Source organism: Mustela nivalis (assembly GCF_964662115.1).
Source record: "Mustela nivalis genome assembly, chromosome: 6".
Taxonomy (NCBI): domain Eukaryota; kingdom Metazoa; phylum Chordata; class Mammalia; order Carnivora; family Mustelidae; genus Mustela; species Mustela nivalis.
In genome coordinates this window covers 153,057,012-153,071,078 of record NC_139025.1, presented here as the reverse complement: position 1 = coordinate 153,071,078, position 14,067 = coordinate 153,057,012, and the positions used below count along the sequence as shown (strand labels likewise).

General features: G+C 44.6%; 1 protein-coding gene across 3 annotated transcripts in view; it reads right to left on the bottom strand.

The window, feature by feature from the left end:
• Nucleotides 1–14,067, bottom strand: part of LOC309867399 (endophilin-A3) — a 487,937-nt gene that overhangs the window by 137,882 nt on the left and 335,988 nt on the right. For all 3 annotated transcript variants that reach the window (XM_082736215.1, XM_082736212.1, XM_082736211.1), the window contains one exon: nt 12,785–12,942. In XM_082736215.1, the coding sequence (XP_082592341.1) occupies nt 12,785–12,942 (158 nt within the window). The remainder of the gene's footprint in view (nt 1–12,784; nt 12,943–14,067) is intronic.

Below are 14,067 nucleotides of genomic sequence, written 5' to 3'. Positions count from 1 at the left end.
GCATGAAACTCTTGTAAAGGGTTTTCTCTGGCTATGGGAGGATGTCTCTGATGAATCCTGCCAGAGAGAATAAGTTGAAACGTTGCCTAAAATAGTTCTTAATGTATCTGAAGGCACCAGACAACTACCGTCCTCGTGAATATTCACAGCGCCAAGATTCCAGACACAAAGGAAGCCCAGCGAGGTGAGCATAACCCTCAGCACCCCCTTTGGCACCATGTTTCTGCTCCAGGCACTTCCCGTCATGCAAGTGGTGACTGAGTGGCTGAGAAGCTGAGCAGACCTGTCATCAGACCCGTGGGGCTAAGACCAAACACTTGAGCTCCAGATCCACTGAAGCTGGACCGGCACCCGAGGCGTGCCACCGAGACCCCGAAAAGCTCTATCTTAGGAAAAAGTGTGAACTGGACGTGAACCAATTTCCAAGGGGAATGAAGGCCAGGTTCAAATTATTTCAATTCCTTGTTGGCTGAAGGTAATTGGTTGCTAACGTGTCTTCCAGAAGCAGAAATTAATCCTGTCTCAAATTATATCTGTAATCTCCTCACCTACTATATATAGCAAAACTGAAAAGCAGGCCCACAAAAAAGATAAAATTTAGTAACAACCAAAAAACATGGAGCAATAGACTATACATGGAATTACAGAATTACAGAACATCCGGATATCGGCATCACCTGATAGAAATTTAAACACCTGGGTACAATGCCACTGCTCCCTGTGACTCTAGCTTTGGCGTCAGATGGTATTTCACAATACTCCCTAACAGTCCTAGGGTCTTAAAACATCAATGTTAGCACACGGCTCACGCCTAGGGCTCTGGTTTTTAGTCTGGGCTAAGATACAACGGTTAAAATGCTTAAGAAACTAAATGACAAGATGGAGAATTTCACTAGAAACAAAGAAGCTACAATAAAAATAAAATGGCCGGGGCACCTGGGTGGCTCAGTTGGTTAGGAGTCTGCTTTCAGCTCAGGTCATGATCCCAGGGTCCTGGGATCCAGCCCTGCATCAGTCTCCCTGCCCCTCTTTCTACCCTCCCCTCTGCTCATGTGTGTTTGCTCTCTCAAATAATAAAATAAATAAATAAAATCTTTATTAGATAGAAATAAGTAAATAAGTAAAATGTCAATTCTAGAAGTATGAAGCACCATAATTTAAATTGGTAGCTCAATGGATAGATTTGACAGTGGATTAGACTGGAGTTCAGCAATATTTTCATAAAAAGCCAGATAGCAAACATTACAGTTTTCAGGCCATCTTGTCCCCATGGCAATTATTCAAGGTGGCTGATATAGTGCAAATCAGCCACAATCCATAAACATACGGCTGTGTTTATGTCCCAATAAAATTCCACTTACAAAAATAGGTCATTAGGTAGCTGGCCAGGATCTGCTGATCCCTGGATTACACACACTTAAAGAACCAGTAAATGGGCAGAAAAGAATGAGATAGAAAGTAGACATGAGACATAAAGGTATAGCCATAGTCCCAAACAAAGAACACAGAGAATGGGACAGAAACTGCATCTGCAGAGGCAATAAATGAGAATCTGCCAACACTGATGGTGGATCTCAAGCCAGAGTTGTGAAGCACCATGAACCTCAAGCAGAAGAAAGCCACTAATTACATCATAGTCAAACCAGTGACAACCAAAACTAAAGAGAAAACACTTAAAAGCAGACAAAAGAAAAGACCCATTAGCATCTAAGGCACCAAAATAAGACTGACTGCTCCCTTCTCAACAGAATTAATGGGAGCCAGAAGACAATGGAGAGGGATTCTCAACATTCTGACAGAAAATAGTCTCATAACAGTAAAATAGTCATGTCTCTAGAAGTAAAGACCCTAAATGTTAGTGTTCCTAACAAGCTAGCCTCAAGGATAAATAATTCAAAATTAACAAGAATGGAAAAAAATCAGGCAAAGGTACAGTCACAGCACCGTTTTTGTCATATCTCTTATGGTAACTACTGGAATGAGCAGACAAAACCCAGTAGGCTATTATTTTTAATAAAATCATTAATAATAACATGATCAATGTGACATATGGACAGTGCCCAATGACAGAAGATGATGCGTCACATCTTCTACTATCTGCTATGTTCTGAACCACCAGTTAAGTTTCAACAGATTTCCAAACAACTGACATGATATAGACTATGTTTTTTGACTACAGTGGAAATAAGCTACAAAATAATAACGAGATTCTGGAAAATTTCTATGTACTTGGATAAGACACTTCTAATTATTCCCTAAATCAAAAACTATATCGCTATGAAAATTACAATACAATTTAACTGAATAATGATAGGAAAGATTTCCTATCAAAATTTGTAGGACAAAATAAAAAGCATGCTTGGAGTGAAATTCATAGACTTAAATACATCTGTTATGGGGGGAGAAAAGGATGAAAATCAATGACCTAAACAGCCAACTCAAAAAACTATAAAGGGGGGGGGGTCTGGGTGGCTCAGTGGGTTATGTCTCTGCCTTCGGTTCAGGTCATGATCTCAGGGTCCTGGGATCGAGCCCCACGTCAGGCCTCTGCTCAGTGGGGAGCCTGCTTCCCCCTCTCTCTAACTTCCTCTCTGCCTACTTGTGATCTCTGTCAAATAAATAAATAAAATCTCTAAAAAAAAAAAAGCTAAAAATGGGACAGTTTATTGTATCCAAAAAAACTGGAAAGATGGATATAATAAAGATAAGAGTGGACATTAATAATATGGAAAGGAAACTACTTTAAAATAGGTTATAAAGCCAAAAGCTGTTTCTGTGAAAAGTCTGATAAAAGCTACAGACCTCCAACATGATTGATTAAGTTTAAAAGAAAGTAGGGACAAATAGTCAGCATCAGGAATGAAAAAAAAAAAAGGACTCACTACAGATTCTGGAGACAATGAAGAAATAGTAAGAGGATATCATGAAAAAAACCTCTGCCAATAATTTTTTTAAAAGTTAGCTAAAATACAGGCACACCTCGGCGATATCATGGGTTAGCAAATATCACAATAAAGCTAGTCAAATAAATTTTTTGGCTCCCCAGTGCATACAAAAGTTATGTTTACAACATGATAAAGTGTATTAGGTGTGCAGTAGCATCATGTCTAAGAAAACAATGTATGTACCTTAATTTAAAAATACTTTATTGCAGAGCATCTACTCAGCTCTGTCGGTAGAGCACGCAACTCTTGGTCTTGGGTTGTGAATTCAAGCCCCATGTGGCATGTAGAGACAACTTAAAAATAGTAATTGAAGAAAAATCTTTTAAAAAATACATCATTGTTAAAAAATGCTAACCACCATCTGAGCTTTCAGCAAGTTGTAGTCACTGATCACAAACCACCATTGCAAGGACAGTAATGATGAAAAAGTTTGACATATTGTAAGAATTATCAAACTATAACACAGAGACATAAAATGAGCAAATGCCACTGGAAAAATGGTGCCAATAGACTAGTCTGAGTCAGGATTGCCACAAACCTTTGCAGCAATTTGTAAAAGAAAAATACATATATCTATGGAGTATAATAAAATGAGGCGTGCTTGTAGACAAAGTCCTTGAAACAAAACTGACACAAAAGGAAACTAAACATCTGAATAGTCCGTATATTTTAAAGACACTGAATGCATACCCCTAACAGTTTCCTGCTGAATATTTCTGGATATTTAAAGAAGAAATAACTCCAATTTTATACAAACTATTGTAGAGAATAAGAACTGAGGAAATAATTCTAACTTTGTTTTATAAAGCCAGTATAAATTAATACCAAGATCTGATATGAATATGTTAAAAGAAAAAAAAAACCCTCTCCTGGACATAGCTACCAAAAAATCATAAATAAAATAATTTAAAATTGTACCCATTGACATATAAAAGGATAATTGTTTTGTTAATAATAAAATAATAACTACTAATAAGTAAATGCTACCAATATATTATAATAATGATAGTGACTAGTGAAGTTTATTATGGAACAGTATGATGGGTCTAACTGAATGTAATTCAGTATATTAAAGAAAAAACAAACCAAAAAATAAAGGAAAAACATATGATCACTTCAAAAGATGTAGAAAAAGCATCTGATAAAATTCCATACTTACATATGACAATGGAAACAAAATAGAAAAAAGGTTTCTTTTTTTTTAAGATTTAATTTATTTATTTGAAAGAGAGAGAGAGAGTATGAAAGGGGAGAAGGTCAGAGGGAGAAGCAGCTCCCTGCTGAGCTGGGAGCCCCATGTGAGACTCGATCCCCAGACTCCGAGATCATGATCTGAGTGGAAGGCAGACGTTTAACCAACTGAGTCACCCAGGCACCCCGAAAAAAGATTTCTTTCATCAAATAAAATACCTACCAAAAATTCTATAGCAAACATCATACATGACGGAGAATTAGAGTTCTTTGTCCGTGAAATCAGAAGCATGAGAAGAGCTGCTGTCACTGATTCTATTCAATATTGTATCAAATATCCTACACAGTATAAGATAGCAAGAAAAATGAATAAAATGTACAAGGATTGGAAAAGAAGAAACAAAATTACCATTTTTGCAAGTGTCATAATTGTGTATGTACCTAATCCAAAAGACTCTATAAACTGTTACTATTAATAAGTCAATATACTAAGAATACGGCGTCAATATACAGAAACCAATTAGATATCCATAACTTTGACACAAATAAATAATGAAAAAAATGCCATTTACAATAACATCAAAATAGCAATCAAACAACTGGGAATATATTTATAAAAGATACATGACATAAACTTTAAAAATTAGAAACATTACTAAGAGAATTTTTTTGGACTAAATAAATGGATGGACATATCATATTTATGGATTGGAAAATTGGTATTGGAAAGTTTCCTGTTCTTTCCAAACTGACATATACATTCAATGCAATTTCAATCAAAATCCAAAAGAATTTTATAAAAACTGACAAGCAGACTCAGAAGTTGATATGGAAATGCAAGGGGTCAAGACTATCAAAGATCATCTTCAAGAACAAAGTGGGAAAACTTACCAGTAAATATCAAGACTGGTTTTAGTGTTGCAATAATTAAGTCAAAATGGAATTGCACAGACAGATCAATAAAACATAAGGGAGTCCAGGGACAGACCCTCACGTACCGTTTGGCTTTAAGACAAACGAAGAAAGGACTGTGCTTTCACCTAATGGTTCTGGGTCAGCTGGATAGTGAGGTGCAAAAAGACATTAATTCTACTTTACAATGTGTGCACAAGTCAGCTCCAGGTGGATTACAGCTCGTTATATGACGGGTAAAACAATACGTCTTCCAGAAGCAAACACAGAAGAATAGTTTCCTGACCTTTAATGAGGCAACGATTTCCCAGCATACAAATACAGATAGTCCAGCATAAAATTAAAAATTGGTAGCTTACACTACAACAAAATTATGAGCTGCTGTATGGGAAAGCTGTGTTAAGTACATGTAACCGAGAAAAAAAAAAAGAGAGAGAGACTGAAAAATAAAATGAATGAAGCATTGAGCTCTAGAAGCTAAAAATACAAACCCAAAATAAATCCATGTGAAGATAAACAAAAATAAAAATTTAAATAAGTTGAATAGTTTTTAAACTCTGAGTTAATCAGATGAAAACCTAGTTCTTAGATGCCTCAGAGACAAATCTTTGGATGGTTTGAACAACAACAAAAAAATTAAACAAGAAACCAGTGGAAGAGACATAGGTACAGGTACAATGAGTTTTTTTTTTAATGATAAGATGATACTCTGATTACATTCAAAAGAAATAGGTGAGCTAGATACTTCTCTAGCAAAATATAAATTTCAAAAATTTATTTAGCGTTCAAAATTCAAACCCCTCAAAAATCAATAAATCTAAGAGGGACTGAAATGGTTTGCTAGATCCCACCCATTATCACCAAAAAGAAAAAGATTTTAAAAAAAAAAAAAAGTAAGAAAAAGAAAAAAAAAAAAAAGCATTAAACCCAGATGTTTTCCTTAAAGAGATGACCTGATTGGAGCAGAGGCATCTAATTGCTGACCAGTGCCCACTTCCCTTTCCCATCCCGCCGAAGGCTCACCCTTGTCCCAGTGCACATTCCTCTGCCATGATGAGTCTTTGCTAGCGCCTGAGGGTCCCACGTGATCATGGCGGGCACAGCTGCCTCGCCAGATGTGGAGCCCATGAGAACGTGCCTCTCGCTCGGACGACCGCACCCAGTGCACCTGACCAGCGGTGCCCATCCCCGGCCCCACTGGCTGCAGCTGCTCCCACCGAGGAGGAGGCCATTTCCTGGGAGACTCTGTGTCACAGGATAGATGACTTTGGCTCAGAGCCTCCCCTGCAGCCTTGCTGAATTCTCTAGAACCGCTCTGCAATCTCAGACGCTCCTACCCGACTGTCGCGCGTCCCTCCGTCCTCTGCTTGGGGTCAGAGCTTCCCTGCAGCGGGAGGCTCTCCAGCCTCTCTCTGCTCCTGCTCTGCTCTGTCCTGCCTCTTCCTCGGGGACATCCCGCTCCTCAATGTCTTACGTGTCTAATCCTGTCTGGCATCTGCTTCTTGAAGAACCCAGAAGGACGAAGGCCCAGAGAATGGTTTAGAGCGAGCCCCTGACCCTCTTATCAACGAGAGTTGATAAAGGTCTGTGGGGCTCCCGAGAAGAAATTCTCCCAGCTGCAATGCTTCACAAGGAAAAAAAAAAAAATTCTAATGGGCTTGCGGACCTTGTCTTCTCTGCATGGTAGCTTCCTCCCCGAAAAGCAGGGCAAGGACAAGTGCAAGTTGACATGTGACATTGCATCTCTTTGGGTAACGCCCTATCGGGTGGGGACATGGTCCGTCTTTCAGGGGTCCTGTTCTTCAGACCTGTCTCCTCCACCTGGGACATTAGAGTCCGGAAAGGGGGGACGGCTTGGAACTGTGTGTGTATGTCCCCATCCTGTCCTTGGGCCCAGAGCTGGGTTCCTTGTCCCTCCAGCCCCTGGGAGGACCGCAGGGAGCCTTTGAGTCAGTGAACTCCCCTGCCGGCCAGCGGAGGGGGCTCCTCCGACCACCTGCCCATCCCACACGCTGCTGGCGCTGCAGGCTATCTGTGGCGTGCCGGTGCCTCCTGCCCACCCCCTGGCCTGGGGCTCACAGCCCCTTCCCCAGGGAGACCATACGCTCTCCTGCCTAAGCCAGGAGGGCTCCGACGGTGGAAGGAAAGAACTAAGCCAGGGCCTCAAGCATAACATGGTCTTTTCTGAACAAAGTAGTACGTATGGAAGCTCTACCCTTACCCCTCCGCGACAGGGCCATCTTGTCCCCACGGGGTCAGCTCCTCCAAGCTTGGCCAGCGAGGAGCTCAGGGAATTTTCCAGATACCTTCCATGCCGCGTGAGGGCCGAGAGAGCCTCCAGGGAACTGCACACACCCTCAACCTGCGGCTACTGTGGACACTAGAGCCCGTTTCATCCTGAGGGGGCTTCTCCAGGTTGTGGCCAATGGAAGTAGATCCCCTACAGGGCACCTTCCTCATTTCTCCATGGGGACGGGAGCAAAAGCTTCTTTTCTGACTTTGAAACCTTGGTTGATGTGCTTCCCTGCTCTGGAGAGGGACCGCCCTCACCACGTGCGTCTCGGCGCCTGCCGTCTCCCCGCACATCCCTGCTGGACCCCCGCACTCCAGGCCACGCGCCTCCAGAGCACAAGGCATGGAGGACGCGAAGCCCACGGCTCAGCCTATGGGGGGATGGGCATCCCCTCTCTCCTGAAGAGGAAACCCTGAGACTCTGTGTCCAAGCTTGGCCTTGACCCTGACGGGAGCTGAATCAGTTCAGAAAAACCTTACTTCCCTCCATCAGTCTGATGCTCCAGACATAAGTCTGAACCAAAGATGAAGAAGGAGAGCGGGAGGCGGAGCAGGAGGGGGAGGAAGAAGATCCAACCTCAATAATCAAAAGTTGACCATGAGTGCGTGTGTGCGGGTTACACACCGAGCTCAGCTGTGCGTTCTGGTACCTCCTGGAGCAATATCAGAACCGCTTTCACCACGAAAACTTCCCGCAACTGCCCACATGACAGCAAATGTCAGGGGAGGCTCCCAGGGTCTCTGTCTCCGTGGTTAGCGGCAAACGCTCCGGTGGAGGGGAATTCTGACCGAGCGGCAGGATGAAACAGGTAAAGCTGCTTTTCCGTCGGGCGCTGTTAGGGGTTGAATGGTGTCCCCCCCCTCGCCCAAAAGATACGCTGCCGTGTTCACCCACAGCTCCTCAGAATGCAGTCTTCGTCAGAAACAGGGTCTTTGGGGATCCAGTCAAGATGGGGCGAGGCCATCAGGGTGGGTCCGATCCAGTAGGATGGGTGTCCTTAGAGAACGGGGGAGCTCGGCCTAGAGACAGACGTGCACGGTCACGGCTGAGGGAGAAGGCCTGAGCACAGAAGCGGCTGAGGGCGTGAGGCAGGAAACACACTCTCCCTCCGCCCTCCGAAGGAACCAGTCCTGCCGACACCTTGATCTTGGGCTTGCGGCCTCCAGACCTACAATCTGTCTACGATCTGTCACTGAAGTCACCCAGCTGAGAGCGTCTTTGCAGTGGCCTCAGGAAGCTGATACAGGCACCGACCCTAAAAATTGTGTCTTGCTGTGATTTGAAATACCTGTGAAGGCCGCTGCGCAGTCACCATCTGCACCACCTGGCAAGGCTATAGCCCGCTCTTTGATCAAGGAAAACAGGCGGTTTCAATCCCTCGCATCCCCGCATCAGGGAGCCGCGCTGTGGAAACTGCCCCGAGAAAGAAGGATTGTGCGAGGAGAGAACGCAATGCGTACCCAGGGCCGAGTTGGGGACACGGAAGGCAGAGGCTCGCCTCGCTGAACACGAGCGGGAAGAGCATCAGAAAACAGTTTCCTAGAGACACACAAAATACGCAACCAGGGGGAAGAGGAGAGACGTCTGGAACACAACGGAAGATTCCAGACCACGAGGAAGAGGACATGTTTTCTCTCGCGGAAGATGGAGATGTTGTCAGAGAGAGGGAGAGCTACCACGGAGTTACCAATAGTGAACCATGGAAAGAGCTGTCTTTCCCAAAGCCATTTCGTTTTGGTCTCATGGGCACACACTTCAAGTTCACGTTCACAAGCGTCTACTCACAGATGCACAGTTTCTGTAAATTCTCACTGAACAGACCGCACCTTTCCTACCCTCCCATCCGCAGGGCACAGGGCGCGATGTCTTTGTGCAGGACTCTCTACTGCTACCTGGTGGCGGCATACACACATTCACAAAGCGAAATAATACTTCAGGGGCTCGCATGCAAAACACCGTGACTCCGCAGTGCTGTGACAAAGGCCATCCACGAAAAACACAAATCATTCGGGAAAACAAGAACCTATAATGAGAAACCCACTGGGGAGAAAAATAAAATGCCATTTTCAAGAATGGTCCAATCATGAAAATGTAGCTTCTGAAAAAGTTAAAAAAAAAAAAATCTTGGTCTCCTTGGCGCAGTGACTTGCCGGGTTTTAGGATCTGGACAATATGACAAATGAACCTACCATCCCACTGATGTCTTTGGAAGTCACTGACAGTGTCAGAAGAGAGGGGTCGTCAACAGTCTGTTTATTAAAAGTCCACGAAGGAAGGTCTCCTCTACAAGCAAATGGAGGAGTGTGCCTCGGTATCCCTCAACGCACCCAGGACTGGGCCATGTTAGCACTGGGCGGGCAGAGCCTGTGTGCATGAGGCAGCCTCGGGCTGAGTCGGGTGCTCCACTTTTAGACCAGCGGCTCTTGGTTGATGGACATGGGAAAGAGATACAGCAAGACACACGGCTGACCGCCATCAGCGGCCTGCCTGCAGTCTGAACCTCCCCCTCGAAGTCCAGCCAGGATTCGACTGCGTGATGAGCCTTGAAAACAGGAGTGGAAGCAAAGCTCCCCACCTTAGCAATAACCCAGGCCGGGTCATACTATCGTGCTCCCAGGGAAAGAAAAGAAAGAGAAGATAGGAGAGGAGGGGGAGAGAGGAGGAGGGGAGGGGAGGGGAGAGGAGGGGAGGGGGGGTGGGGAAGGGAGGGGAGGGGAGGGGAGTGGAGGGGGGGCGGGGAGAGAGAGGAGAGGGGAGAGGAGGGGAGGTGAGGATAAGGGAGGGGAGGAGAGGGGAGAGGGGAGGGGAGAGAGAGGAAAGGATAGGGGAGGTGAGGATAAGGGAGGGGAGGGTAAGGGAGGGGCAGGGGAGGGTAAGGGAGGGGAGGGGAGGGGAGAGAGGAGGGAGGGGAGGGGAGGGGAGAAGGGAGAAGAGAGAAGGTGACCAATGGAAATGTGTATTTCCTAGAAACCTACACTATCTGGGCAGGCTTATAAGTTGGGGGAAAAACAACATCAGACTCATTCCTGCGTCATCGCCGTGTCTGATTTTGCCAAATTCTCTCCCACCAGATGCACACAGGATCTGGGGAGGTGAATGGCAGGAGGCATGAGAATCAGCCTCGAGTTCCACGTGAGTCAGACAGTTGTGTGTAATGCCTTCTCTGTGGATATATCCATATTTAAAAACCTTTCAGTCAAGAGAGATCAAAAGCTTCCCGGGGGTTGAAGTGAAAGCCCAGGATTGTTTATTAAATCTGAGGAAACCAGAACCCAGAGTGGAGAACAGAAGACAGTACTAATTCGCACTCGGCCGACGTGCTACTGAAATGTACTCCGTTAAGAGGGGAACGTGTCATTTGGGCAAGAAAGTGTAAAACAATTTTTAATTCGGCAAGTGATATACGGCTGTATTCTTCTCTTTAAGAATTGTTTCAAGCGGGGCACCTGGGTGGCTCAGTGGGTTAAGCCGCTGCCTTCGGCTCAGGTCATGATCTCAGGATCCTGGGATCGAGTCCCGCTTCGGGCTCTCTGCTCAGCAGGGAGCCTGCTTCCTTCTCTCTCTCTCTCTGCCTGCCTCTCAGTGTACTTGTAATTTCTCTCTGTCAAATAAATAAATAAAATCTTAAAAAAAAAAAAAAAAGAATTGTTTCAAGCATTGGAATATTCTAAGTAAAGCTAAGATCACGCCCCCAAAGCGCTAAACCCCTCTAAAAGAAGCATTGTTTTTTCATGTTTTCAGTGCGGGGTGTAACCAGATCTTTAAAAATGCGAACACACACACACATGCAGAAATATACGGTGTATGTGCGCGTGCACGGTGAAGCATGGATTCAATAATCAATGTTCTTTCCCGCTGACACTGCGACCAAACAGTGTCTTGAAATGGTCATTTTTGTGGCTCTTCTTCCCATTCCATCGTTTTACTAATGTGTCCTACGCAGAGAGCTCTGAGTTGACTTGAGATGAACACAGGTTGTCTAAGGAGGAATGAAATGAGGACAGAAAAAAAAAGGGGGGGGGGTGCTGTGGGCACGTGTGTGCGTGTGTGTGTGTGTGTGTGTGTGTGTGTTACTGTCTGGAAATCAGATGGGCAAACCCTAAGGGAGCAAAACAAGTGAAGAAGGTATGCATAATGCACCAGAGAGAAAGAGAAAGGAAAGACAGATGACAGCTCTGGCTTCCCCAAAGCCTTTCCCACTGCTATTGTCCAAGAATAACCCTGGGTTGATGCTTTAAGGATCTGACGTGGAAGTCACTTAAAGATCTATGGATGGCAGGTGATGTCTGAATGACAACCTCGACGTGTGTGAAATGACGCCCATGTCTCCAGTGTCGGGAACACAATAGGGAGTGGTGTGGACCACGGCAAAGGAAACTGGGTGCCCTGATGGGAAAGCTGCTGGTCCCCAGCGGCAGCCAGCTCCTGCCATGACCACGGGCAAGCGAGCAGTCAGATCTTCCCATTTTTAATGAGAAGTAGGGGAAAAAAAACACTGGCATTTTTATGTTACAATCCTCGATTTTTAAATGTTGACCATTTAAAACTCAAAATTTCGAAGCCACAACACTGCGCAGCTCAACACTTGGCTGGCCACACGCAGGCGGAGTTGGGAGCATGGACACGGGTGTGTGACCAGGAACGTTCTTTGACAGGTTACTACGTGGCACACGGACAGTTCTTTTGGAAGGCACAGGGTCTTTGATAGGTAAAGCCATTCCTGGCAAGGAGGGCTACTTTCTTTCCTCCATTTCCATTTGGAAGGAGTTTCCGGAAAGGGATGGGACGAAACGACCCATGGAAACACCCTTTCCTTTTCTCATATCTGAGATATTTTGAATTTTACCAGAATTTTCACACTGTGTCACTTGGAACTTAATCAGCCACTGCTCTCCATATCCACTGACTGTGGACAGATGCTCCCCGATTCCCCCGGGAAGGGGACACAGGCTCCTGATTACACACAAGAAGAGTTCTTAGAAGGCTCCCTGGTGACCGCGGCCGACAAGCCTGAGTAATGAGACCACTGAGAAAACAAAGAAAGAAGCGAAGTGCTGGGCATCTAGCTCCCCTGCTGTGCTCTGCCAGGGGAGAGAGAGCACACACAGCGGCATGGTGACCGTTTAACCGTGGACCATTTTCACCGAACTCTATCTAGGGGTTTAACACTTCTAGAGGCTGAACACCCCTGGAGTCTACCGATGCGAAAACAATCTCACCCCTGCTTGAGTGAAGTTTGTTTCTTAACTAGTGGGGTCGAGCAGCAGACACCGGAGAGAGACGAACCAAGTTTAGGAACCCACCACCGTGTTGGAAGTATCCGTGATATACTTTGTGCAGAAATTATGACGGATGACTTTTCTGCGGAACACACCGCACGTTCTGGAAATTCGGGATGTGCAGAGCTTATGAGGCAGGCCCCTGGGAAAGGGGCTCCTCCTACCTTGAAGATGAAATCAGCCATCAGAGGTCCTGGAATCTTAAAGGTCTGCCTCTCTGAGCCCCTCTGGAATTCAACTGTGGTGTTTTCTATGACAAAAACTCCAGGGCTGTTAAAGCTGTGTTCTTTTTTGTTTCCTTGAAGTGTCTTTGATTCGATAACTAAAATTTGAAAAGAGAATTTAAATGAGAGGGCTGTCTTCAAAGCATTCTATTTCAAAAAATAACTCACTACATGTATCATCAGCGTATAATATCAACACAGGATCAGGATATCCACTCGGTTGCATTGACTCAGGTTGGTGGAACACACGTGAGCTTCTGAGTCGCCCGCAGCTAAACTAGACAGGTCCCAACCCCATTGGTTAGGCCCAATTAGGTCTTCCCAACTCTTTGGAGCCGTTTCTACAGGGGAAAAAGAAAATGTCTCTTTCTTCCTATTTTTCAGGATGCTGGTATTATTCAAAGTAAAAGATATGTTCCTCATTTGATCATTGCTGGGAAGATCTTAAACCCAGTCTTTTATTTAGACAAAAATCACCATGAATTCTGAGTTTGCTTTTTTAAAAATAATAAACTTTTTGTGATTGAAATAATCAGAGATGCACAGGAAGACACCAAGATAGTAATGAGGTCCCCTGTAGAGTTTATTCAGTTTTACCCCAAAACATGGTTACATCTTATGTCACTGGAGTATAGTATCAACGCCAGGAAATTGTCATTGCTACAACGTGAGCATTTGTACCACTTTCAATGGCATCTACCACATATCCCCACGATGAAGATACGGAACCCTGATATCACCACCAATCTCTGTCCCACCCGTTAATGCTTTATTCACATTTTGCTTTTATAGGAACGGAAGAGCTTTTAGATCTCCTACAGAAAGTGGTCATGGTTTAACCCAAATAGCATTTCTACTTTATTTACACTAGATCTTAGCTAAAAAGCCAAGAAACGATGTACTTTATCTAAATGATTTTTCTTTCCTCCCTTTTTCCCCCTTTCATTGTGTAAATATCATCATCCTTAGTGGATCTGGTCTGAGGTTGAAAGAGGCAATTTTTGTTTAAAAAAAAAAAAAAAAAAAAAGCCAGGCTAGGGGGTGGGGCACCTGCATTTCTGACCTCAGCTCTATCTCCAAGCCTCGGGCTTTTGCTGCTTTATTTCTAAAATGTGGCCTCAGAGCCACAGTCCCGCAGGTGCTCTTCTACTCTGAAACCTACACTTGGTTTGTGGCTATCAATGGTTCTTTAACCACCTTGAACAAAGGACACAACAGAATCC